The following is a 27010-nucleotide window of genomic DNA, read 5'->3' on the forward strand; positions in this document are numbered from 1 at the left end:
TCCCTCTCTTGATTACCACCTGCAAAGACCACAGGAACCCTACCCAACCGCTAGTCTCAACCGAAATTTCTTTGGAAATAGTTTGCTTCTGTGATGAACTCCTAGACATTTAACAGAGTTGGAAGGGACCTTGGAGGTCTTCTAGTCCAGCCCCCTGCTCAGGCAGGAAGCCCTAGACCATTTCAGACAAATGGCTGTCCAGTCTCTTCTTAAATACTCCAGTAATGGAGCACCCACAACTTCTGAAGGGCAAGATATTCCGCTGATCGATTGTTCTCACCAACAGGAAATTCTTCCTTAGTTCCAGGTTGCTTTCTCTCCTTGATTAGTTTCCATCCATTGCTTCTTGTCCTGCCTTCAAATGCTTTGGAGAATAGTTTGATCCCCTCTTCTTTGTGGCAGCCCCTCAAATATTGGAAGGCTGCTGTCATGTCACCCTTAGTCCTCTTGGTTTAAACTAGATGTACCCAGTTCCTGCAACCGTTCTTCCTATGTTTTAGCCTCCAGTCCCCAAATCATCTTTGATGCTCTTCTCTGCACGCTTTCTGGAGTCTCCGCATCTTTTTTACATCGTGGCGACCAAAACTGGATGCCGTATTCCAAGCGTGGCCTCACCAAGGCCTCATAAAGTGGTATTAACCCTTCAAGGGTTCTTGATTCTCTCCCTCTGTTGATGCAGCCTAGAACTGTGTTGGCTTTTTTGGCAGCTGCTGCCCACGGCTGGCTCCTATTTAAATGGTTCTCCCCTAGGACTCCAAGATCCCCCTCACAGTTGCTACTACTGAACAAGGTACCACCTATACTGTACCTGTGCATTTCGTTTTCCTTGCCCAAATGAAGAACCTGACTCTTTTCACCATTCAATTTCATTTTATTAGATAGTGCCCCATGTTCACATCTGTCAAGATCCTTCTGTATCTTGAGCCTGTCTTCTGGAGTGTTGGCTATTCCTGTCAGATTGGTGTCATCTGCAAATTTGATGAGTTCCCCATTTATCCCCTCATCCAAGTCATTGATGAAGATGTTGAAGAGTACTGGCCTAAAAAAACAGTACCACTATTTCCTCTACCACTCTTCTGTTTCATCCATGGCTAAACCTAGGGAATTTCTTCCTCTGCTTTTCTTCATTGGGTGGAATGGGTCTCAAAAAAGGGGGACAGTCAGTCCTTTCTAGAAGTGGGTTCTAGACTCACTCAAGGGAGGAGATGGCATTGAACCCAGGTCTCCACAAGAAGAGAAATATTTAGATCAGCGTTTCTCAACCCTTGGCAGCTTTAAGATGGGTGGACTTCAGCTCCCAGAATTCTCCAGGGATTCTGGGAGTTGAAATCCACCCATGCTGGCTAGGGAATTCTCACAGTTTTAAGTCACCAAATCTGAAAGTTTTATTCAAATTTCATCTGTTTTATCGATAGAAGAGAATATTTGTAGCTCAGGGTTGAACTGTGGGGTCCTTGGTGTTCTCTGAGTTTGGTGGTATTCTTTAGACTTTTCATGACCCAACTAGGGAATATCATCAGTGCTAGAAGGGAAATAGGTTATAGGGAGGAGGAGGAGGAGGATTGTGGGGTCCTTGGTGTTCTCTGAGCTTGGTGGTTTTCTTGCGGACATTTTCATCACCCAACTATGTCACTTCATCAGTGCTACGGTAGAAGGAAGGGTGGCCGCTGTCCTCCTCCGCCTCTCTGCAAACTCCCCTCCTTTCTAGCACTGATGATGTTCCCTAGTTGGATCATGAAACGGCTGCAGGAAACCACCAAGCTCAGAGAGCACCAAGGACCCCACAGTCTTTTTCCTCCTCCTCCTCCTCCTCCTCCTCCTCCTCCTCCTCCTCCTCCTCCTTCTCCTCCTCCTCCTCCTCCTCCTCCTCCTCCTCCTCCTCCTCCCTCTTCCTTTCTAGCACTGATGATGTTCCCTAGTTGGATCATGAAACGCCTGCAGGAAACCACAGAGCTCAGACCCCCCCACAGTTCAACCGAGAGCTACAAATGTTCTCTTCTATCAGCTGACTGGGCGCGTTTGGCTTCTTCAGGGAGGTTGAGCCATCTTCCCACTTCTCTCTGCTTCTCCCTCTCTCCTCCTTTCAGCCAGCCCGGGGCTGCTACCTGTTAATTATTGATGCTAGAATGACAATTATAGGTCCCTGCACAAGCAGGCTAAATATTTCATCAGCTTCGGATGCTGTAGGGGAAGAGAGCATCCTTTTCATGGCAGCTTCGTCTCCACCTCTGACCTCCTGGGTCCAAGGCCCTCATTTATCCTTCGTTTTTGGGAGCCTGAGGCAGAAGGAACTTCAACCTCACAGATTATTGGCCCACCATCCAGTCGAAAGCCGTTCCTTCTCCCAGTAACACATCCCTGCAATCCCAGTTCCTTTTCTCTTGGATCAGTCTGTGGTTTCGGAGCAGAATAACAAAAATAACAGAATATCAGAGTTGGAAGGGACCTTGGAGATCTTCTAGTCCAAACCCCTGCTTGAGCAGGAGACCCTCTCCCTGGATTATCCAACCTTGGAACATTAAGACCTTGTGGGCTTCAACTCCCAGAATTCCTCAGCCAACATGGCCTTGAAGTCCACAAGTTTATCTCAATGCAATGTGACTTCACATGTATACTGTTTTTCTCTAATTTTTCTTTAAAAATAGGATAAGCCAAATACATTAACATATAGTGGAAATACACCGAGGGGAGGAGGAGTAGGAAAGAAGAAAGATGGGTAGAGAGGGATGGGAGAGAGGGTGGGGGGGAGAAGGCGAAAGGGAAGGGGGGGAGCGGATCTGGAGAGAGGAGTGGCAGAGGGCGAGGGGAAGTAGGGTAGAGGGGGATGATGGAGGGAAGATAGAAAGTTGGAGGGTGGTGGAAGAAAGAGGTGTATGGAGAATGGAAGAGGTATATTGGGCTTTTATTTCCTGGGGCATTGTCGACAAGAGGAATTAATGCAATTACTGTTTAATACTGTATGGGGTATACATGTGAGTGTATGAAAATGAAAATGAAAATAAAATATACTAAAAAAAAAAAAAGTCCACAAGTTTTAAAATTCCCAAGGTTGGTACAGCCTTACCTTATACCATTCCGGACAAATGGCTGTCCAGTCTCTTCTTGAAGACCTCCAGTGATGAAGCCACCACAAGTTCAAGTGGCAAGCTATTCCGTTGGTTAATTGTCCTCACTGCCAGGAAATTCCTCCTTGATTCCAGGTTCCTTCTCTCCTTGATTAGTTTCCATCCATTGTTTCTTGCCTTGCCTTCAGGTGCTTTGGAGAATAGAGCAGAGTAGATTAGAGCTAGAAGGGACCTTGGAGGTCTTCTAGTCCAGCCCCCTGCTCAAGCAGGAGAACCTATATCTGTGATGGCGAACCTATGGCATGCATGGCCAAAGTGGCACGCGGAGCCATGTCGCCTGGTCTCCCATATTTGGGCATACCGGGGGTTGTAAAATCTAAATAGATACCTTTCACCCTGGCTGGCTGATAAGGAGTCGAGCTCTGTGGCTCAATGGTTAACACATCTGCCTAAGATGTAATACAGCACAGGTTCTAATCCCAGTAAGGGTATGGCTAGCTGATGAGAGTTAAATAGCTTGAAATAGATCTATACTAGTCTCCCTTTATTTATTTATCAGCACAAATATAACATAGAGATAGAGATAGAGATAGAGATGATAGAGATAGAGACAGAGACAGAGACAGAGACAGAGACAGAGACAGATAGATAGATAGATAGATAGATAGATAGATAGATAGATAGATAGACAGCAACCACAATTTCTGAAGGCAAGAATAGATTGACCCCCTCTTCTTTGTGGTAGCCCCTCAAATATTGAAACTCGGATCTCATGTCCCCCCCTAGTCCTTCTCATGAACGACGAGGCATACTCAGTTCCCATCCATCATTTTTCCAGCGGGGGGGGGAGGGGGCTTTCACCCCATGCTCCCTATTTCAGTCAAATAGAGCTGGATGGGACCTTGGAGGTCTTCTAGTCCAACCCTATGCTCGAGCAGGAGACCCTATACCCGTGGTGGCAAACCTATGGCACATACATGCCAGAGGGGGCACATAGAGCCCTCTCCTTGGGCACGCCAGCTGCTCTTCTGATTTCTGGCACACATATGTACGTCAGCCAGTTGATAGCAATAGCAATAGCAGTTAGACTTATATACCGCTTTCAGCCCTCTCTAAGCGGTTTACAGAGTCAGCATATCGCCCCCAACAACAATCCGGGTCCTCATTTTACCCACCTCGGAAGGATGGAAGGCTGAGTCAACCCTGAGCCGGTGAGATTTGAACAGCCGAACTGCAGAACTGCAGTCAGCTGAAGTAGCCTGCAGTGCTGCATTTAACCACTGCGCCACCCCGGCTCTCTAATCTTCGGGTTTCCAGTGCTGGTGTGTCCGTGTTCCACTTGGTGCCGAAAAAGTTCACCATCACCATCCCTGTTTCAGACAAGTGGATGCCCAGCCTCTTCTTAAAACTCCCCAGTGGTGCAGCATCCACAACCTCTGGTGGCAAGCTGTTCCACTGCTTCATTGTTCTCACCGTCAGGAAATTCCTCCTTAGTTCTTTCTCTCCTTGATGAGTTTTTCCACCCATTGCTTCTTGTCCTGCCCTCAGGGGCTTTGGGGAATAGCTTGACTCCCTCTTCTTTGGGGCATCCCCTCAAATATTGGAAGATGCTATGTCACCCCGAGCCCTTCTCTCCCTTCACTATCCTCCCTGCGGGCTCAGATATCCCCCCCCCCCCGAGAGCCTATTCCTGATTGATCGTTCTCTGCAGGAATGGGACCCATTAACTGCATGCGAGGCAACCGGGGATCAGTTTCCAATCAATACCCTTTTAGACAAACAAGGATGAATTTCTGAGCCGCCTTAAAGGGACCGCGGCAGGAGGGAGAAAGAGAAAAGCAGGGGTTTTAATTGGGTGGCTGAGAGGCAGCCAGCGGCCATCAGCCAAAGAGCACTTTGGACTTGTGAAATTTTCTAGTTCTCATGGACTGAATTTGGGGACACCCCCCCCCCCCACACACACACTGCGTTTTCCTTCCACCATAATTCTTGCCACTCAAAGGCCTGCAGTCCTCAATCAGAATAGAGCTGGAAGAGAACTTGGAGGTCTTCTAGTCCGACCCCCTGCTCTGGCAGGAGAGCCAATTGCAAGGATGGCTAACCTTTTTTGGTGCCAAGTGCCCAAAGCGTGCCCCGCCCCCGTACATGCGCCCTGGGAACCCCCTCGCCCGTTCTTGGCTTCCAGGCTGGTGCAGGAGGCTTTCCAGGGCCAAAATCGGGTGGTGGGGAGCACATGCGTGAACCCCCAAAATGCAATACAACTGCCCCCTGCACTCATCTGTTTGTCTGTCTATCTACACATCTATCTTTTCTATCATCTATCTATCTATCTATCTATCTATCTATCTATCTATCTATCTATCTATCTATCTATCCATCCATCCCTCCCTCCCTCCCTGTCTGTCTGTCTGTCTGTCTGTCTGTCTATCTATCTATCTATCTATCTATCTATCTATCTATCTATCTATCTATCTATCTTTATCATCTATCTATCTCTATCTATCTATCTATCACTATTTATCTCTATCTATCTATCTATCTATCTATCTATCTATATCTATTTATATATCTATCTTTATCTATCTATCTATCTATCTATCTATCTATCTATCTATCTATCACTATCTATCCATCCATCCATCCATCCATCCATCTATCTGTCTATCTGTCTATCTATCTATCTTTATCCATCTATCTTTCTCTATCTATCTATCTATCTATCTATCTCTATCTATCTATCTATCTCTATCTATCTATCATCTATCTATCTCTATCTCTATCTCTATCTCTGTCTATCTATCATATCTATCTATCTATCTATCTATCTATCTATCTATCTATCTTTATCATCTATCTATCTCTATCTATCTATCTATCTATCTATCATTATTTATCTCTATCTATCTATCTATCTATCTATCTATCTATATCTATTTATATATCTATCTTTATCTATCTATCTATCTATCTATCTATCTATCTATCTATCTATCTATCCTATAATCTCTGTCTACCCACCCATCTAACCTCTCTTATCTATCTGCTGTCTGTCTATCTATCTATCATATCTATCTATCTATCTATCTATCTATCTATCAATCACTATCTATCCATCCATCCATCCATCCATCTATCTGTCTATCTGTCTATCTATCTATCTATCTTTATCCATCTATCTTTATCTATCTATCTATCTATCTATCTATCTATCTATCTATCTATCTATCTATCTATCTATCTATCTATCTATCTATCTATCTATCTATCTTATAATCTCTGTCTACCCACCCATCTAACTTCTCTCTTATCTATCTGCTGTCTGTCTATCTATCTATCTATCATATCTATCTATCTATCATATCTATCATATCTATCCATCCTATCTATCTGTCTTCCTTCCCCCACATGCCCCCTGTGCATGGGTGGCAGAGACCTGAAGACCAGCTGGACGTTGGGAGGGGCATGCCCATGCGCGATAGAGCTGGGCTGGGGCGACGGCTGGCTTGCCCCCAGAGAGGGTTCTGCGTGCCATAGGTTCGCCATCACGGGCCCATCCCATTCCAGACAAGTGACTGTCCAGTCTCTTCTTAAAAACCTCCAGTGATGGAGCTCCCACAACTTCTGGTGGCAAGCTGTTCCACGGATTAATAGAATAACAAAGTTGGAAGGGAACCTGGAGGTCTTCTAGTCCAACCCCTCCTCCTCAAGCAGGAGACCCTCTACCATTTCAGGCATTCCTGGAGTTACAACAGCTCATTTAGTGCCTGGTCAAAGTTACAACGTCACTGACAAAAGTGGCTTAGGGCCGTTTTTCACACTTACGACCATTGGAACATCCGCATGGCCACGTGATCAACTGACTCAGATTTATGACAGTCGCCATGTCCCCGAGGCCACGTGATCCCCTTTTGTGACCTTCTGAGCAGCCAAGTCGATGGGGAAGGCAGATTCACTTAACAACCGCATGACTAACTGAACAACTGTGATGATTCGCTTAACAACTGCGGCAAGACAGGTCGTAAAAATGGGGCGAGACTCTCTTAAGAAATGTCTCACTCGGCAACATAAATGTTGGGCTCAATGGTCGTCGTAACCTGAGGACTACCTGTAACTAACCTAATTCGGAAGGCCTTAAATGTACCTGTGTGGCTTCCATTAGGAAAGAAACAGAGTGAGGGCTTAATAGACATATTAATTTAATGAGTAAATAAGCAGTTTTCTAAGGAAGTTGTTCCTAGAATTCACTGGTAGCTTTTAGTGCAAATTAGCCCTAACTAAACGGCTTTGAAATTAGGGGGATTTAATGTTGCTTGTCATTAAAACTGCTTTCTGTAGTTATTGTGCATCGTCGCCAAATGGAACAAACCATGTTGTAAAGAAGCACCATATTGTAATCCTAAACGAGGGAAATTCTTTGAAATACTGTGCTGGGCAAGCTTAATTCAGCTGAAATTAGCCAGTTAAATCAGTTCTCCAGTTACTGTGTGCCTTTGTGCGTTAGGCTCTCTATATATGCCATTCCCGATATGATCGCCCTCTTTTTATCTTCTTCAGCTTCCTGTATGGCCACAGGTTGGCAGATTCAACTACGGTGCAGCCGAGGATTTTTGTGTGGTTATTGGTTTAGCGACAGCTTATGTGGACGTTCTCCCTGCGGAGGACAGGAAATAGGACTTTCCAAGAGTCTGCTCAATCTTGTTGGGACATTGCAGACAGGCAGGGTTGATAAATCATGGGGAAGGAAGGAAGGAAGGAAGAAAAGAAGGAAGGAAGGAAGGAAGGAAAATGAGGGGGGAAAGGAAGGAAGATGAAGGAAGGAAGGAAGGAAGGAAGGAAGGAAGGAAGGAAGGAAGGAAGGAAAATGAGGGGGGAAAGAAAGGAAGATAAGGAAGGAAGGAAGGAAAATGAGGGCGGAAAGGAAGGAAGATAAGGAAGGAAGGAAGGAAGGAAGGAAAATGAGGCGGGAAAGGAAGGAAGATGAAGGAAGGAAGGAAGGAAGGAAGGAAAGGAGGGATGGATATGGGGAAACAAGGAGGGATGGAAGGAAAGGAGGGAGCAAAGGAGAAAGGAAGGAAGAAGGGAAAGAGGGAGGGAGGAAAGGGAGCAGGGGAAAGAGGGAGGGAGGGAGGAGAGGGAGATAAGGAAGGAGGAAAAGGGAGGGGGAAGGAAGAAAAGAAAGAAAAAGAGGGAGATGAGGAAAGAACAAGGGATGGAAGAAGGAAAAGAGGGAGAGCAAGAAGGGAAGAGGGAGGAAGGAAAATCAGAGGGAGGTAAGGAAAGAAGGGATGGAAGGAAGGAAGGAGAATCGACGGAGGGAAGGAAGGACAGAAGAACAGGGAAATGAGAGGAAGGAATCGGAACTGGGTACTTGAGAGACCGCCTTCTGCCAATCACCTCCCTACGACCAATTAGATCCCACAGATTAGGCCTCCTCTGAATACCATCAGCTAGCCAATGTCGACTGTCGACCCCCCCGGGGGAGAGCCTTCTCTGTGGCTGCTCCAGCCCTTTGGAACGATCTCCCCGTGGAGATTCGGACCCTCACCACCCTTCTGGCTTTCCGCAAAGCCTTCAAGACCTGGCTATTCCGGCAGGCCTGGGGCTGATGAGTTCCCAGCCCCACTCGAATTGCTGTGACTGTTGTGTTGTTTTTAATCTCTTTTGTGTATCTTGTTTCTGTCTTGTTTGTTTTTTGTATTTCCCCCTTCCCCACTTGTTTGTTAGCCGCCCTGAGTCCCTCGGGAATAGGGCGACACACAAGTATAATAAACATCTAATAAACATCTAAACAAGGAAGGAAGGAATTATTGACATCCTTTGTCAGATCCAAGGAAGCCAGTGGTCAAACTCTTATAAGGATTCCTGAAGGCAATTAATTGTTGTCATATAACTCCTTGTGTAGGTGTGGCGGTCACCCATGGCCCAGTGCATAACAGGGCACGCACAGCCACGCTGAACCACACAGGAAAAAACAAACTCCTAAAAGACCTAACATCCTGATAGTCCACTCTAGATGTGCCTTACCCAACGACGCCCAGGATTTGACCATATATAGACAGAACTTCCCTGAGCAGTAGATTAGCAATTGTAGTTTGACAGGCTGTCTTAAATCACATGCTGATTGCTCCTCCTGCCTTTGTCCTATCTCAATAAAAGGGGCTCCCAGACCCCCAATCTGGGTCGCCTCATCCCGAGAAAGCTCGTGTCCGTGTCTTTTCTCAACATTGGCCTCATGGGCGAACCACGGGTACTTCACAATTAATGTTGCTTTTTTTTTTCTATTTCCCTTTGTTTCTAGATTTTTTCTCAAGTTCTTCCTCAAATGCAACCAGAACTGTTTGAAGAATGCAGGCAATCCACGGGATATGCGCCGGTTCCAGGTGAGGTTGCTTTCTTGCAGGCATTTCATGACCCAACTAGGTAACATCATCAGTGCTAGAAGGGTGTGTGGAGTGGGGTTTGAAGAGAGGAAGAGGAGGAGGAGGAGGAGGTGAGGAGGACTATGGGGTCCTTGGTGTTCTCTGAGCTTGGTTGTTTCCTTGCAGACGTTTCAGGACCCCACTAGGTAACACCATCAGCACTAGAAGGGAGAGGGGTTTGCTATTAGGAAGTTGAATGATCTCGGAGGTTCTTTGGCTGGACTGTTTAGTGTTAAGCTTGTTTGGCTGTTCCTTGATTGGGTGTATGGTTTAAGTAAAGTGAAGTGAAGTAAATAATACCTGAACGATACCCCAGCTGTAATCCAGATGGCTGATAACAAACCACAGGGAGAGCTAAAATATTTGGCCAGGCAGCCCTTTGAAGGACCCAGAGCCGAGGTGGTGCAGTGGTTAGGGTGCAGCACTGCAGGCCACTTCAGCTGACTGTTATCTGCAGTTCAGCGGTTCTAATCTCACCGGCTCAAGGTTGACTTAGCCTTCCATCCTTCCGAGGTGGGTAAAATGAGGACCCGGATTGTTGGGGGCAATATGCTGACTCTGTAAACCGCTTAGAGAGGGCTGAAAGCCCTATGAAGCGGTATATAAGTCTAACTGCTATTGCTAACTGCTATTCATCCCGGATGCTGCTCTCTTGCACCAATATGGCTCGAGTCTGCTCATCAAGGTGGGCGTGTTTGCGCTAGCAACCTGCTCTAGCCGCCTGGCACCGATGCTGTTCAAATCGGCACGGCTGTTAATCATGTAAAAATGTCACAATTACCATATCCTTATGCAAGCAAACTGATGAAGCTACTAGCTCAGTGTTTCTCAACCGTGGCAACTTGAAGATGTCCGGACTTCAACTCCCAGAATTCCCCAGCCAGCATTCGCTTACCACTCTCCCGGCCTTCCATAAAACGACCAAGACCTGGCTGTTCCGGCAGGCTTCGGGCTGTTGATTGAAACCCAGCCCCACCTGATTGAATGATGATATATCTTATTTTAATAATTGCATTTTTAATATTTTTATGTTTTACAGCAGCAACCGCCCCTGGACAATAGCTGATGATAATGATAGGTAGATGATAAATAATAGAATAGATAAAAGATGGTAGATCTGAATATTTGGTTGAGTGTGTGATGAACCATAATAATGATGATGATGATGATAGGTAGGAAGGAAGGTGGACAGGCAGACAGACAAACAGGCAGAGACAGGACAGGATACGATAGGAAAGGGAGAGGGGAGCAATATATAGACCGATGATAGACGTGATAGATCTCAGAGAGAGAGAGGGAGAGAGGATAGAGAGAGATGGACAGTCAGATTTGGGTGTTTTTTAAGTTTCTTTCTTTCTTTCTGGCTTTCTTTTACATACTTTCTTTTGTATCCTCTGGAAGTAATTCTTCTCTCCCTAACCTCTCTTCCTATTTCAATCATAAAATGTAAATTGTGTTAAAACAACAACAAACCTGAACAATAGAAGGACTTTTTTAAAAAAAACAACAGCTAAATTCCTAGCGTTGCTATGTTTGGTTCTGTCCCGATCATCCTCGAAGCTCTCGTTCTGATTGTCTGCATTCCTCCCTTTGATGCTTCCCTCTCCACAGGTGGTGGTGTCGACGACGGTGAATGTCGATGGTCACATCCTTGCCGTGTCTGACAATATGTTTGTCCACAACAATTCCAAGCACGGACGCCGGGCACGACGGTTGGATCCTTCAGAAGGTACCCTTGCCTGTTGTACGGCTCACTTTTGCATACCAGCAACCACAAAAGTCCCTTGATAATAATAATCGGAATAGAGCTGGAAGGAATAGAACAGAAATATGAATGGAATGGAATAGAATAGAATAGAAAATATGAATGGAGTGGAATAGAATAGAAAATATGAATGGAATGGAATAGAATAGAAAATATGAATGGAATGGAATAGAATAGAAAATATGAATGGAATGGAGTAGAATAGAAAATGTGAATGGAATAGAATAGAATAGAAAATATGAATGGCATAGAATAGAAAATATGAATGGAATAGAATAGAATAGAAAATATGAATGGAATAGAATAGAATAGAAAATATGAATGGAATAGAATAGAATAGAATAGAAAATATGAATGGAATAGAATAGAATAGAAAATATGAATGGAATAGAATAGAATAGAAATATGAATGGAATAGAATAGAAAATATGAATGGAATGGAATAGAATAGAAAATATGAATGGAATGGAATAGAATAGAATAGAAAATATGAATAGAATAGAAAATATGAATGGAATAGAATAGAATAGAAAATATGAATGGAATGGAATAGAATAGAGTTTATTTCATTTGTATGCCGCTCTTTTCCCTGAAGGGACTCATAGAATAGAAAATATGAATGGAATAGAATGGAATAGAATAGAATAGAATAGAATAGGAGTTGGAAGGGACCTTGGGGATCTTCTAGTCCAGTGATGGCTTTTTCTCCTCGCGTGCCAAAAATCTGTGTGCCCACCCCCATAACGCAATGCACCCCGTTGCCCTCCCAGACCACAAACTCCATCAGCCACGGAGGGATTGTAAAAAACAGGAATTTGTGACTTGAAGAAACACAGTGGCCGCCAGGCAGCCTAAATTGTCCTTATTCTTTTTACGATTTGCGTAACTAAATCTTTCAGTTCTTGAGCCTTAATCTGGGACTGGTTATATACTTAGAATAATTTTGATGGATTGATAGATGGATTTGGTCGATTTAATTCATTCCAGGGATCAAACTGGGCCCTGTTTCTCCAGGCAGCATGAATCTAACCCAGACAGATTGTCTTCCAGCCTCAAGATCTCCCTGCCATTAGAGTCAGAAAGAGACCTTAGAGGTCATCCAATCCATCTCCCCCCCCCCCCCCGTTCATGGCAGGAGGCAGACCAGCTGGCTGGGGAATTCAGGGAGTTGAAATCCCACCCCCCCCCCCGTCTTAAAATTCCTGAGGTTGAGAAATACGGCTTTGTGGCTCTTATCCTCAACTTACAACCACAATTGAGCCTGGAACTTATGTTCCTAAGTGAGACCTTCGTTCAGCGCGCTTTGCTCCAGTTTACGACCTTTCTTCCTGCTGTTGTTAAGGGAATCACTGAAGTTGTTAAGTTGTTGTTAAGTGAATCTGGCTTGTCGCAAAGTCACGAAAGGGGATCGCGTGACCCCCCCACCCCTGGGACAGGGCAACCGTCATAAATACAAGTCAGTTGTACCAAACATTGGGGGGGGGATCACGTGACCATGGGGATGCCGCAACGGCCGTTAAGTGTGAAAAACTATCCTAAGTCACTTTTTTCAACGCTGTTGTAACTCTGAATCAATGAACGGTTGTAAGTCAGAAGAACACCCAGCAGGCATGGGAGCCAGGTGTCTCTAATCACGGTTTAGCGTTTCCTCTTTCCCAGCCAATGCTGGCCAATACGTGAGCTTGGCTTTAGGATCTGAATTAATAAGAGAAAGGTGATTCTGGCCACTTAGCTCTCCTTCCTTCCAAGAGGGTCCCCTTTGAGCTGAGGGGAGGGGGTGTCTCTTTGGTGCCCTCGCCCTTGGCCTGCTTCCCTTCCCCTCCCCTTCTTTTTGGGGGGGATTCCTGACCCCTCTCTCTTCCCCCTCCTAAAGCAGCCACCCCCTGCATCAAAGCCATCAGCCCCAGTGAAGGCTGGACGACGGGAGGGGCCACCGTGATTGTGATCGGGGAAAACTTCTTCGATGGGCTTCAGGTGGTCTTCGGCACCATGCTGGTCTGGAGTGAGGTGAGTCTGCCTGCTTAACGCCCCCCCCCCAACCCCCTCCCCCAATTTCTGGATTTATTTTTGTCTCTCCCTTTCTTTCTTCTTACCTCCCTCCATTTCCCCCTTCCCTTCCTCTTCTCCATCCTCTGCTTTGCCTGCCTCTTACCCTCCCCTTCTCCTTCTCTTCCCTTTTCCCCTCCCCTTCTCCATCCCCTTCCCCTCCACCCTGCCTGAGTCTTTCCCTTCTCCTTCTCTTCCCTTCGTTTACCCCTTCTCCTCCCTTCCCTTTCCATTCCTCCCTGCCTGCCTTTTTCCCTTTTCTTCCCTTCATTTACCCCCTTCCTTTCCTTCCCTTCCCCTCCCCACCTCTCCCCTCCTCCCCCTCCCTCTTCCATCCTTTCTCCCCCTTCTCCTTCTCTTTCCATCCCATCCCACCATTTTATGTCTGAATCCCCTTCCCTCCCTTCCCCTCCCCCTCTTCCTTTTCCTCTCCCCCTCTCTTTCCTCTCCTTCCATTCCCCCCCTCTCCCTCTTTCCCTATCATCCCACTACTTATGTCTGGTTCCCCTTCCTCTCCCTCCCCTTGGTTTTCCGTTCCTTCCCTTCCCACCTCCCCCAGTGCAAAACCTTTTGAGTCCCAGCAAAATCCAAAGAGCCTCAGCCTGACCTGGCTCCCTTTTGGGGGGGGGGGGGGCTGGCCTTAACATTTTTGCTCCCAAGAGAGTTTGCAGAAACAGCCCAGCTCAAGTTAATGGGCAGAAATGGCACAAAAATGGTCCATGGAGTCTTTCCCAGGTGGGGTGGCCGCTGGGAGGGAGAGGGCAGGAAGAAGGGAGACCGAGAGGATAAGCCCCACAGATGGGGGGAGGGAGGAGAAGGAAGGGGAGGGAGAAAAGAAGAAGGAGAAGGGATACAGGAGGAGGAGGAGGAGGAGGAGGAGGAGGAGGAGGAGGAAGGGGCTGACAGCCTCATGGCTTCTCGGCGTCCTGCCCCTTTCCTTGGCACAAAGCTTCCCCTCCTGGTCTCACCATCCTCTTCTCCCCATAACAGTTGATCACACCACATGCAATCCGGGTCCAGACGCCGCCCCGGCACATCCCCGGCGTGGTGGAGGTGACGCTCTCCTACAAGTCGAAGCAGTTTTGCAAAGGAGCACCTGGGCGGTTTGTCTACACAGGTAAGCGCTGGACAGGAGGGAGGGAGGAGGCGAGAAAGCGAGAGGTAGGGAAGGAAGGAAGGAAGGAAGGAAGGAAGGAAGGAAGAAGAGTGGGAGGGAGGGAGAAATAAAGGAAGGAAGAGGGGGTGAGAGGAAAGAAAGAAAGAAAGAAAGAAAGGGGAGGGAAGAGGTGAGAGCGAGAGGAAAGGAAGGAAGGAAGGAAGGAAGAATGGGAAGGAGGGAGGAACAAAGGAAGGAAGAGGGGGTGAGAGGAAAGAAAGAAAGAAAGGAAGAGGTGAGAGCGAGAGGAAAGGAAGGAAGGAAGAAGAGTGGGAGGGAGGGAGGAACAAAGGAAGGAAGAGAGGGAGGAGGTAAGAGAGCTAGAGGAAAGAAAGAGAGAGAAAAAGAAAGAAAGGAGGGAGGAGGTGAGAGAGCAAGAGGAAAGAAAAAAGAAAGAAAGAAAGGAGGGAGGGAGGGAGGGAGGGAGGAGGTGAGAAAGTGAAAGGAAAGGAAGGAAGGAAGGCGGGAGATCATGTAATGACTATTCAAAGTTAAAACAACTATGGCTTATGACCATTTTTCACACGACCACTACTACCTCCCCACAGTCACGTGATCAAAATTCAGGCGCTTGGAGAGAGAGAGAGAGAGAGAGAGAGAGAGAGAGAGAGAGAGAGAGAGAGACAGACTCTGTGCCGCCATCAAAGGCGTGTGGAGAGTATCCCCTCGGGATGGCGCTACAGGGCACTGCCTGCCAAATCAACCAGACACAGGGACATGTTTTCCCCCCTCCTGCCATCACTGTGCTGAGCACCTAATTCCCACAGCACTTGCCTTGTGTCTAAGGATATTATTCACCCCTGTAGTAGGGCTGTATTACTATTATCCTTCTCATCTTTCGTATCTCCTTCTCCTACGGGTACCTTATGCTTACATTAATTTGTTTGTTTGTATGTAGAATGGAATAGAATAATAATGGAATGGAATAGACTAGAATAGTAATGGAATAGAATGGAATGGAATAGAATAGAATAAAATAATAATGGAATAGAATAGAATAGAATAATAATGGAATGGAATAGACTAGAATAGAATAATAATGGAATAGAGTAGAGTAGAATAGACTAGAATAGAATAATAATGGAGTAGAGTAGAATAATAATGGAGTAGAATAGAATAGAATAGAATAATAATGGAGTAGAATAGAATAGAATAATAATGGAATGAATAGAATAGAATAGAATAATAATGGAGTAGAATAGAATAGAATAATAATGGAATGGAATAGAATAGAATAGAATAATAATGGAGTAGAATAGAATAGAATAGAATAATAATGGAATGGAATGGAATAGAATAGAATAGAATAGAATAATAATGGAATGGAATAGAATAGAATAATAATGGAGTAGAGTAGAATAGAATAGAGGGAAGGGAAGAGAAAATATGGAATAGATTAGAATAAAGGGAAGGGAAAGGAAAGGAAGAGAAGAGAAAAGGAGAAGAGAAGAAAAAAGAAAAGAAACGAATAGAGAACAGAACAGAATAGAATTCCTTATTAGTCAAGTGTGATTAGACACACAGGAATTTGTCTCCGGTGTAAAAAAACTCTCAGTCTACATGCAGTCTTAATATGATGGGATGGCGGCCAAGCATCAGCTCCCCCTCCTCATCTTTGACATAACCCCAGCCGGGAGGGGCTACGTTGCCTCCTCCATCCTTTTGCATGGCTAACCTTGCATGCTGTGGCCTGGAAAAGGGGTCTGCGGGGGCGGGGGGGGCAGCAGAGGGAGCTCGGGAAATCAATAGCAATTAAGGTGGCAGAGAGGCTGCCCAGAACTGAAATGGTAGCATATGTTTACACTAAATCAAGCAATCCATCTTCATCCAAGGTAGTAACGAAGCACATGCCAATCTGGGTTTGGGGAGGGGGGGACAGAGGAGGAGGAGGAGGAGGAAGTTCAGGGAAGCTGCGCATGTCTGCCGGAGGGGATCCAGATAAAGAGAGCGGGGGTCGATGATACACTGCGCTTGCTGTTTATTCTTATTTATTTAATGCCTTTGTTATCTTTGTAAATAACTCGGGGAAGCAAACATATGTAATGCGCCTTCCTCTTCCTCCTATTTTCCCCACAACAACAATCCTGCGAGGTAGGCTGGGCTGAGAAAGAGGGAGTGGGCCCAAAGTCACCAGCTGGGTTTCATCCCTAAGACAGGACTAGAACTCACCATCTCCTGGTGATTGGCTCAAAGTCTCCCACTTGGCTTTCTTGCCTAAGGCTGAACTAGAACTCACAGTCTCCTGGTGATTGGCTCAAAGTCTCCCACTTGGCTTTCTTGCCTAAGGCTGAACTAGAACTCACCGTCTCCTGGTGATTGGCTCAAAGTCCCCCACTTTGGCTTTCTTGCCTAAGGCTGAACTAGAACTCACAGTCTCCTGGTGATCAGCCCCCAGCCGGGTTTCATACCTAAGGTGAGACTAAAACTCCCCGTCTCCTGATGATTGATCCAAAGTCACCCAGCCGGCTTTCGTAACTGACCTCAAACAGCTAAGCAGAATTGGAACAGTTTTAGATTTGGATGGGAGACCACAAGGAGATCCTAGGGCAGCAGATGAGAGCAGAAAACTGCAGCAAACCCCTTTCGGACAGTTGCTGTGAAAATGGCCTCTGTGCACAGCAATCCCAAGGTCATGGTCAGCTGAGCTTGAGCCAGCTGGACGCTGTGACTGCCAAAAAAAGGCTGATGCCATCCTAACTTCATACAAAGAATTAGAGTCAACTAATTGGCTTCAGGCCCACAATCCCTAAATCCCAGCCTTTTAGGATGTGACTGTAAGAGATTCCTGCATTTGCCCAGGATTGGTGCTGCCTACACAGGTAGTCCTTGATTTACGACCACATTGGAACCCCAAATTTCTCTTGCAAAACAAGGCAGAGTTAAGTGAGTTTCGCCCCCTTCTAGAGCCGTTCTTGCCACGGTTGTTACATGAATCCCTGCAGCTGTTCAAGTTAGTCACACGGTTGTTAAGTGAATTTGGGTCCCCCCATTGTTAAGCAGCACGGTTGTTAAATGAATCAGGGCTTCAAGGAAAGAAGCAACCTAGAACTAAGGAGAATTTCCTGACAGGGAGAACAATTAACCAGCGGAACTACTGGCCACCAGAAGTTGCAGGTGCTCCAACACTTTTAAGAAGAGATTTGTCCAGACCGTTTGTCTGGCGTGGTATAGGATTTCCTACCCGAGCCGAGGGTTGGACTAGAAGACCTCCAAGGTCCCTCCCGTCCTGTTATTCCATTTATTTTGCTTGTCAGAAGGCCGCCAAAGGGGATCACACGACCCCAGGACACTACAACCGTCATAAATATGAGTCAGTTGCCAAGCGTCTGGATTTTGATCATGTGACCGCAGGGGGGGGGTGCAGCAACCACCGTGCGAGAAACTGTCAATCAATCAATCTTTATTGATCAGCCCTTGGGCCAAGTATCAAAACACCAAGTTCCAGAGACAAAAAAACTACGGTTTAAAATGAGAAAATGTCATTGAGTCGTGTTTTTTTCCCCCACTGCCATTGTAACTTGTAACGGTCACTAAATGAACCGTTGCAAGTTTGAACACTACTTGATCTAACAAAAATGAAATTCAATGCAGAGAAAAGTAAAGTCTTACATTTAGGTAAGAAAAACCGAAAGGACACATATAGACTGGGTGAAAACCAGGCTCAATAGCAGGGACTGGGAGGGGAATAGCAAGCAAGCAATAGTTAGACTTATATACCGCTTCATAGGGCTTTCAGCCCTCTCTAAGCGGTTTACAGAGTCAGCATATCGCCCCCAACAACAATCCGGGTCCTCATTTCACCCACCTCGGAAGGATGGAAGGCTGAGTCAACCTTGAGCCTGGTGGGATTTGAACAGCCGAACTGCTGAACTGCTGTCAGCTGAAGTAGCCTGCAGTGCTGCATTTAACCACTGCGCCACCTCGAATCTTGGAGTCTTAACAGACAACTTAGAAAACACGAGCCAGCAGTGTGCAGCGGCAGCCAAAAAAGCCGATGCAATCCTAAATTGCATTAACAAGAGGGATACAACCGAGGTACTAATTCCACTCTATAAAGCCTTAGTAAGGCCACACCTAGAGTACTGCATCCAGTTTTGGTCTCCACACTATAAAAATGGTATAGAGTTTAGAGTTTTATTTCATTTGTATGCCGCCCTTTTCCCTAAGGGGACTCAGGGCGGCTCACAACTCAAACAAGGGAAGGGGGGGATACAGACAGTTTGACAACAACACAAAACAATGCATAATTTAAAACACACAACAGTCATACCATTCGAGACGGGGGCAACAGCTCTTTAGCCCCAGGCCTGTCGGGACAGCCAGGTTTTAAGGGCTTTGCGGAAGGCCTGGAGGGTGGTGAGGGTTCGAATCTCCACGGGGAGTTCGTTCCAGAGGGTCGAAGCAGCCACAGAGAAGGCCCTCCTCCGGGTAGTCGCCAGTCGACACTGGCCGGCGGATGGAATTAGAGACTCTGGAAAGAGTGCAGAGAAGAGCAAGAAAGAGGATTAGGGGACTGGAGGCTAAAACATGCGATGAACGGTTGCAGGAACTGGGCCTGGCTAGTCTAGGGAAGAGAAGGACCAGGGGAGACAGGAGAGCAGCCTTCCAATATCTGTGAGGCTTCCACAGAGAGGAGGGGAGTCAAACTATTTTCCAAAGCACCCGAAGGCCAGAGAAGGAACGATAGATGGAAACTGACCAAGGAGAGATTCAACCTAGAAAAAAGGAGGAATTTCCTGACAATGAGAACAATCAACCCATGGAACAGAAGTTGCCTTCAGAAGTTGTGGGAGCTTCATCCCTGGAGGCTTTCAAGAAGAGATTGGACCGCCCTCTGTCAGAAATGATGCAGGGTCTCCTGCTTGGATTGGGGGGGGGTGTTAGACTAGATGGCCTCCAAGGTCCCTTCCTTAACTCTGTCAATCTGTTCATGTGTTCTTTGCACTCTGCAAATCTGATGCCTTCCTTCTTTCCCCGCGTAGCCCTGAACGAGCCAACAATCGATTATGGGTTTCAGCGCCTACAGAAGGTGATTCCGCGACACCCCGGAGACCCCGAACGCTTACCAAAGGTAGGAAACGACCCCCCCTCCTCCCACTTCCCTTAAGCGTCTCGGCGTTGCGTCGAGGTGTCGAACACGATGCTTTGTGGGAGACCCGCTGCGTGTGGCTCCCGGTTTTCATTTCCACACCAAGCAGGAGTTTACTTTGGGTTTTTTTTCAATTTTCTTTCTTCTTTTTGTAAAAAGTTTTTTTTATTTTTCCTTTCAAATTCATTCTTAGATATACATTCTTATAATTGTTATTTGCACAAAACTGGGAAGCAGACAAAATCCCATCGGAAGGGGAGGTAATGAAGAAGATATTATAGATGGTGCAGAAATGAACATGTTGACGTTGAGAATAAAGGACAAGGAGGAATCAGTGTCCTACAGGACATGATGGGGGCGGTTTTACGAGTGGCTCGAAAAAAAAGATATAAATAGAAAGAAAAAGGGAGAAAACATGAAATAAATATCTCAGATGACACATGATTAAAATAGGGGGAGGGGGGATGAGAAAATATCAAAATGTAAAATATAGAGGCGGAAAAATGATATGAATTGACATACGTTAAATAACAATTATAGGGGTTTTTTTTCAATTTTCTGATGATCAAACCACAGAAGATGAAATATTTAGGAAACCTGGTTTTCTTCTTTATCAGCTGGTTGGGTTTGTCATCGACAAGGAGTTGTGTCGTTGTGGTTACTAGTGGAAGCATTGAAAAGTTTTCCTCTATTTTTTCTTTTATTGTAGGGGAGTTTTGGCACACACACACAAAAAAAGTGAGCTTGCCAGTTGCAAAGATAGAATCAAAGTGACCGCAGGGCGCGATTAAAGATCAAAGGTCAATACACAATGGAGCCCAGAATTTCTGTTGTTAAGTGAGACATTGGTTAAGTGAGTTCGACCCCCGTTTTACAACTTTTCTTGCCACAGCTGTTAAGCGAATCATTGCAGTTGGTAAGTTAGTAACCTGGTTGTTAAGCGAATCCATTGACTTGCCAGGAGGGTCGCAAAAGTGACCCCAGGACATTGCAACCGTCGTAAATATGAGCCATTTGCCAAGCGTCTCAATTTTGATCACGTGACCCAGGGATGCTGCAATGGTCATAAGTGGGAGAAACGGTCATAAGTCACTTTTCCCAGTGCCATTGTAACTTGGAATGAATGTTGTAAGACGAGGACCACCTGTAAACCCAATAGTTTGCAGTGTTTTCATTCCTCAGTTTCTCAGCAAAACCGCAAACTCTGAGCACTGGGATGGTTTGGAAACCACATCTCCCCCACCCCACACGCAACACACCCAAACACATGTGCACACACCAACACACCTGTGCACACACATACATGCGCAGCACGCAAGGGCCCAGAATTTCACACTCCTCATCACTCCTTGATGCGCCTCAAAGCAAAGGACACACTTGCAGAAACATATGTGCATGCAATGCAAAGGGATCAGAAGGACGCACTGGGCATCACAAGCCTCAAGGGACGTCACCACACACACACACACACACACACACACACACCGTGGAAAAGGCCCAGAAGGACCCAACCCAGTGACTGCTTGAGGTCCTTAAAGGGACTTCCGGGAGGGAAGCCGGATGGCGTGGAGGCCAACCCGCGCTTCCTCGAGGCCGGAGGAGGAGAATTTGGCACCCATCCCCCGGCATGAGGGCACCGCTGGGCTCCTGCTGGGTGGCCGGGTGCCTCTTGCTCGTCCTTGGTAAATCCGGCCAATGCCTCTGGGCAGAGAGCAGCTGGCGGCAAGAGAGGGCTTCGGATGGGGAGTGACAGCTGAAGGCAGCCGCCAAATTGGAGCCATTAATCATGGCTTGACACGGATGCTGCTGGAGCCGCTGAAGGGGCTGTTTGCCCACATGAATTCTCCGTCACTGATTTTGGGGAGGGGGGCTCAGTGCCCCATGCCTGGGAGGGCCCAGAAACCTCCCACCACTCCACACTGAACATAACCCCCCAAAAAACACTCTCCATTCTCTCCTTCCTCCCACCCCCTTTTCAGCCACATCAGGGAGTCTGGGGTCTCCTTCTAAGAAGCTCCCCCCCTCCCCGCATAGGCTGTCGGTCTCCGGAATAAAGAGCCTTTTTATCCAAGTTAATTTACTTTCACGATTAGATGTGCTGAGAGGGAAACAGGCACAGCTTCCTCCCCAGGAGGGACTTAATGGAATACAACAGTAGATGCCGCAGGTGAGGTGGTTCTTGAGGTAGACAGACTGTGTATATGGAGGCTCTTTGTCTCATTCATGTGTTGGCCTGAATTCTTTGGGGGCAGATGAAATGTGGACAATTGGTGTGAATTGAGTTAGTTATATGTTGAGGGAAAGGGGGGGAGAAGAAAGAGGAGGAGAAGAGGTGGAAGAGGAGGAGGAGGGGGAGGAAGAAGAAAAAGAGGAGGAGGGGGAAGAGGAAGAATTAAGGATGTGATGACTGCAGCTTTCATGACTACCTCCTAAGTTGCAGAGCTTGCAAAATTCTAAAAAGCATGTTTTAAGAAAATTATATAAATCTCCAATTTGGAGCTAATTTTGAGGAAGGAAGGAAGGAAGGAACGAAGGAAGGAAGGAAGACAAGAAGAGATAGATGGGAGGGATGGAACAAATGAGGAAAAAAGAGAGAGAGGGATCGATGGAAGGAAGGAAGGAAGGAACGAAGGAAGGAAGGAAGGAGATAGATGGGAGGGATGGGAGTAAGGAGAAAATGAGGGAAGGAAGGACGAGAGGAGATAGATGGAAGGGATGGAGGGTAGGAGAAGAAGACAGGGATGGAAGGAAGGAAGGAAGGAAGGAAGGAGATAGATGGGAGGGATGGGAGTAAGGAGAAAATGAGGGAAGGAAGGACGAGAGGAGATAGATGGAAGGGATGGAGGGTAGGAGAAGAAGACAGGGATGGAAGGAAGGAAGGAAGGAAGGAGATAGATGGGAGGGATGGGAGTAAGGAGAAAATGAGGGAAGGAAGGACGAGAGGAGATAGATGGAAGGGATGGAGGGTAGGCGAAGAAGACAGGGATGGATGGATAGATGGAAGGAAGGAAGGAGATAGATGGAAGGGATGGGAGTAAGGAGAAAATGAGGGAAGGAAGGACGAGAGGAGATAGATGGAAGGGATGGAGGGTAGGAGAAGAAGACAGGGATGGATGGATAGATGGAAGGAAGGAGATGTGAGGGATGGTAGGAAGGAAGGATAAAGGAGAGAATGAGGAAGGAAGGAAGGAAGGAAGGAAGGAAGGAGGTAGATGGGAGGGATGGGAGTAAGGAGAAAATGAGGGAAGGAAGGACGAGAGGAGATAGATGGAAGGGATGGAGGGTAGGCGAAGAAGACAGGGATGGATGGATAGATGGAAGGAAGGAAGGAGATAGATGGAAGGGATGGGAGTAAGGAGAAAATGAGGGAAGGAAGGACGAGAGGAGATAGATGGAAGGGATGGAGGGTAGGAGAAGAAGACAGGGATGGATGGATAGATGGAAGGAAGGAGATGTGAGGGATGGTAGGAAGGAAGGAAGGATAAAGGAGAGAATGAGGAAGGAAGGAAGGAAGGAAGGAAGGAAGGAAGGAAGGAAGGAGATAGATGGGAGGGATGGTGGGAAGGAAGGAAGGATAAAGGAGGGAATGAGGAAGGGAGGAAGGAAGGAAGGAGAGAAGGAGGGAGGGAGGGAAGGAATTCATTCTCTGGCCTCATCCTTCTCACCGTCTGCTTCATATAGTGAATTGTAAAAGAAAAAAGCCGAATCGGTTCATCCAGTTGGGATCTGACTCTCCTTTAGCCAAGGCTCGGAGGGGGCAGCCAGGCTGGGCTGCTCATTCATCATAGTTAAGCAGCTTGTCTCTCTCTCTCTCTCACACACACACACGCACACCATCTCCTCATGTGAGACTGTCAACAGAGCCATTCTGCCCATGTGTGTGTTGCGCAAGCGCATGTCTGTGTACACAACTTTGGAGGGATGCAAAAGAAAGGGAGGGGTGTGTGTGTGTGTGTTTTTCTCTCTCCAGGGAGGAAAAAAATCTCCCTTGCAAACCACAGAACCCTTGAAACTTCCCATTTGGCTGTGTGATTGTTGTGCTGCAAACATCGAACGTTGTATCCAGGAATACAGGTGGTCCTTGACTTACAACCGTTCATTTAGTGACCGTTCGAAGTTGCAACGGCACTGAAACGAGTGATTTAGGGCCAATTTTCACACTTAACGACCGTCACAGCATCCCCCCCCCCCATCACGTGATCAAAATTCAGACGCTTGGCAGCCGACTCGTATTTATGACGGTCTCAGCCTCCCTGGGGCCACGTCATCCCCTGTGGCCACAAGCAAAGTCAATGGGGGAAGTCGGATTCGCTTAACAACCGAGTGGCTCTCTTTATCAGCCGCAGCTATTCACTTAACAACGGTGGTGAGAAAAGTCATAAAATGAGGCAAAACTCACTTAACCAAAGTGTCTCACTTAGCAGTGTAAATTCTGGCCTCGCTGGTAGTCATAAGTCGAGGATTGCTTGTGGAATGTGCGGCTTGTGGGACGGTGCATCGTTCAGACAGCAAGGTCAAGTTTCTAGTCCTCATGAGAGGTCAAGATTCCTTTTTGGTACCCGATGGGGCTTTCAACGCCGGCCTGTCAGAACGCACACAAATCGTACACATGAGGCCAGGAAAAAACTGGGGAGGCGGGGAGGAAGGGGATGATGGAAAACTGATCCCGTTTCCTAAATCCCACTTCAACCTCAGATATTCAATACAATACAATACAATACAATAGCAGAGTTGGAAGGGACCTTGGAGGTCCTCTAGTCCAACCCCCTGCCTAGGCAGGAAACCCTATACTGTTTCAGACAAATGGCTATCCAACATCTTCTTAAAGGCTTCCAGTGTTAAAGACTTACAGATGAAATACAGGTTCTCCTCGCCAAGAATTCCTGTCGCTAAGCAAGGCGTTTATTAAGTTAGTGGCCCTAAGGTTATCACTTTTATGCCCCCCTAAGTATAAGTAAGTATAATCTTTTTTGTCATCGTACTTAAATGCAACGAAATTGGTTGTACGTTCTTAAGCAGATCACTTATTAAGTGAGTCACACAGTCATTAAATGAATCCCTATTGATTCTGGGAGGGGTGAAGTGCTCTGAAGTCTGCTACTGGTTTGCTTCATGTTGGGGTGGGGGGCAACCAAACACGCACTTCTGTGCATGCGCACCTCAGGCGCTGATCCGTCAGAATTACTTTTTACTACCACTTCGGGCGAACAGGTCCGAACAGGTAGCATTTCACCCATGGATTCTGGGAGTTGAAGACCCTCCCCCCCATCTTAAACATGCCAAGGTGGCGCAGTGGTTAGGGTGCAGCACTGCAGGCCACTTCAGCTGACTGTTATCTGCAGTTCAGCGGTTCTAATCTCACCGGCTCAAGGTTGACTCAGCCTTCCATCCTTCCGAGGTGGGTGAAATGAGGACCCAGACTGTGGGGGCAATATGCTGACTCTGTAAACCCCTTAGAGAGGGCTGAAAGCCCTATGAAGCGGCATATAAGTCTAACTGCTATTGCTATTGCTATTGCTATTGCTATCTATCTATCTATCTATCTATCTATCTATCTATCTATCTATCTATCTATCGGATTGTTGGGGGCGATATGCTGACTCTGTAAACCGCTTAGAGAGGGTTGAAAGCCCTATGAAGCGGTATATAAGTCTAACTGCTATTGCTATCTATCTATCTATCTATCTATCTATCTATCTATCTATCTATCTATCTATCATCTATCTATCCATCTATCTATCTATATCTCTGTCTGTCTGTCTGTCTGTCTGTCTATCTATCTATCTATCTATCTATCTATCTATCTATCTATCTATCTATCTATCTATCTATCTATCTATCTATCGGATTGTTGGGGGCAATATGCCGACTCTGTAAACCGCTTAGAGAGGGTTGAAAGCCCTATGAAGCGGTATATAAGTCTAACTGCTATTGCTATTGCTATTGCTATCTATCTATCTATCTATCTATCTATCTATCTATCTATCATCTATCTATCTATCTGTCTATCTATCTCTATATCTCTGTCTGTCTGTCTGTCTGTCTATCTATCTATCTATCTATCTATCTATCTATCTATCGGATTGTTGGGGGCAATATGCTGACTCTGTAAACCGCTTAGAGAGGGTTGAAAGCCCTATGAAGCGGTATATAAGTCTAACTGCTATTGCTATCTATCTATCTATCTATCTATCTATCTATCTATCATCTATCTATCATCTATCTATCTATCTGTCTGTCTGTCTGTCTGTCTGTCTGTCTGTCTGTCTATCTATCTATCTATCTATCTATCTATCTATCTATCTATCTATCTATCTATCGGATTGTTGGGGGCGATATGCTGACTCTGTAAACCGCTTAGAGAGGGCTGAAAGCCCTATGAAGCGGTATATAAGTCCAACTGCTATTGCTATTGCTGAGGTTTGAAGCGCTGGACCCTCTCCATCCCTGCTCCCCCGCCCCTGAAAAGGGATGTGTGAATCCGACTCTGAGACGTTGTGGGGTGCTGGGTGAATGGCAAACCTGGAGTGCGCAGGGGGGAAGATTGTCTTGCTGCTGTTTCCTCTCAAGGCCCCTCCCCGGCTTTGTGTCACCGCCTTCACGCGAGGGTGGGGGTGGGGGTGGGGGCTCAGTGTGCCGAAAAGGGCCGGCAGCCTCCCTCCCCCCCTCCCTGCTCCATTACGGTATTGATCGGGGAGAGATTGCCGAAGGCAGAAGAGCAAGTGGCCGTGATGGTTGCCACTTAGCCTTGACAGCTATCCAATAGCCTTGAGATCCTGATGTACGGTCCGGAGAGCCGGCCGGTTGGTCTCTCGGTTGTCAGGAAGCCGGGGGAAGGAAAAGTGGAGCGGGTGGGCAGTGGGTGGTGGTGGGGGATCGAGCTCAGGACCAAAACCTTTCCAACCTGTGCCAGGGAATTGTCCAGCGATGGTGTTCCTTCTCGCAAACAGGGTTACAGGGAGTCCTCGCCTTACAGCCATGTGTTTAGCGACAGAGTCACGGCGAGCCTGGAAAATGAGCGGGCCAACTGGTTGTCCCAAAGGTGTCCTCACACTTTGCAACTGGCGCAGCATCCCCAGGGTCACCTGATCAAAAGTTGGGCACTTGGCAACTGGGGGGGGGGCTCATGCGATCACCCTTCTTTCTGACCTTCCAGCCGTTTTGCGACAAGCAAAGTCAAAAGAGTCTCTAAATGAATGGTTGTTAAGTCGAGGACTACCTGTATCTGCAATTAGACCCTGTTATGCCACAGCTCAGTCTATCATCCCTGCCTGCCTGCCTGCCTGCCTGCCTGCCTGCCTGCCTGCCTGCCTGCCTGCCTGCCTGCCTGCCTGCCTGCCTGCCTGCCTGCCTGCCTGCCTGCCTATCTATCTATCTATCTATCTATCTATCTATCTATCTATCTATCTATCTATCTATCTATCTATCTCACAATTTCTTCTTCTCTCTGCATCTCTTTTTATTTCTATC

At 46.8% G+C, this 27010-nt stretch overlaps 1 protein-coding gene across 1 annotated transcript in view; it reads left to right on the forward strand.

The window, feature by feature from the left end:
* The window catches only part of LOC116513285 (transcription factor COE3-like), a 77392-nt gene that overhangs the window by 39505 nt on the left and 10877 nt on the right, over positions 1 to 27010 (forward strand). The window contains exons 8-12 of the mRNA XM_032224302.1: positions 9364 to 9445; positions 11096 to 11213; positions 13123 to 13256; positions 14286 to 14412; positions 19434 to 19522. Of these exons, the coding sequence (XP_032080193.1) occupies positions 9364 to 9445; positions 11096 to 11213; positions 13123 to 13256; positions 14286 to 14412; positions 19434 to 19522 (550 nt within the window). The remainder of the gene's footprint in view (positions 1 to 9363; positions 9446 to 11095; positions 11214 to 13122; positions 13257 to 14285; positions 14413 to 19433; positions 19523 to 27010) is intronic.

The sequence above is a fragment of the Thamnophis elegans genome, chromosome 9, assembly GCF_009769535.1.
Source record: "Thamnophis elegans isolate rThaEle1 chromosome 9, rThaEle1.pri, whole genome shotgun sequence".
Classification (NCBI taxonomy): domain Eukaryota; kingdom Metazoa; phylum Chordata; class Lepidosauria; order Squamata; family Colubridae; genus Thamnophis; species Thamnophis elegans.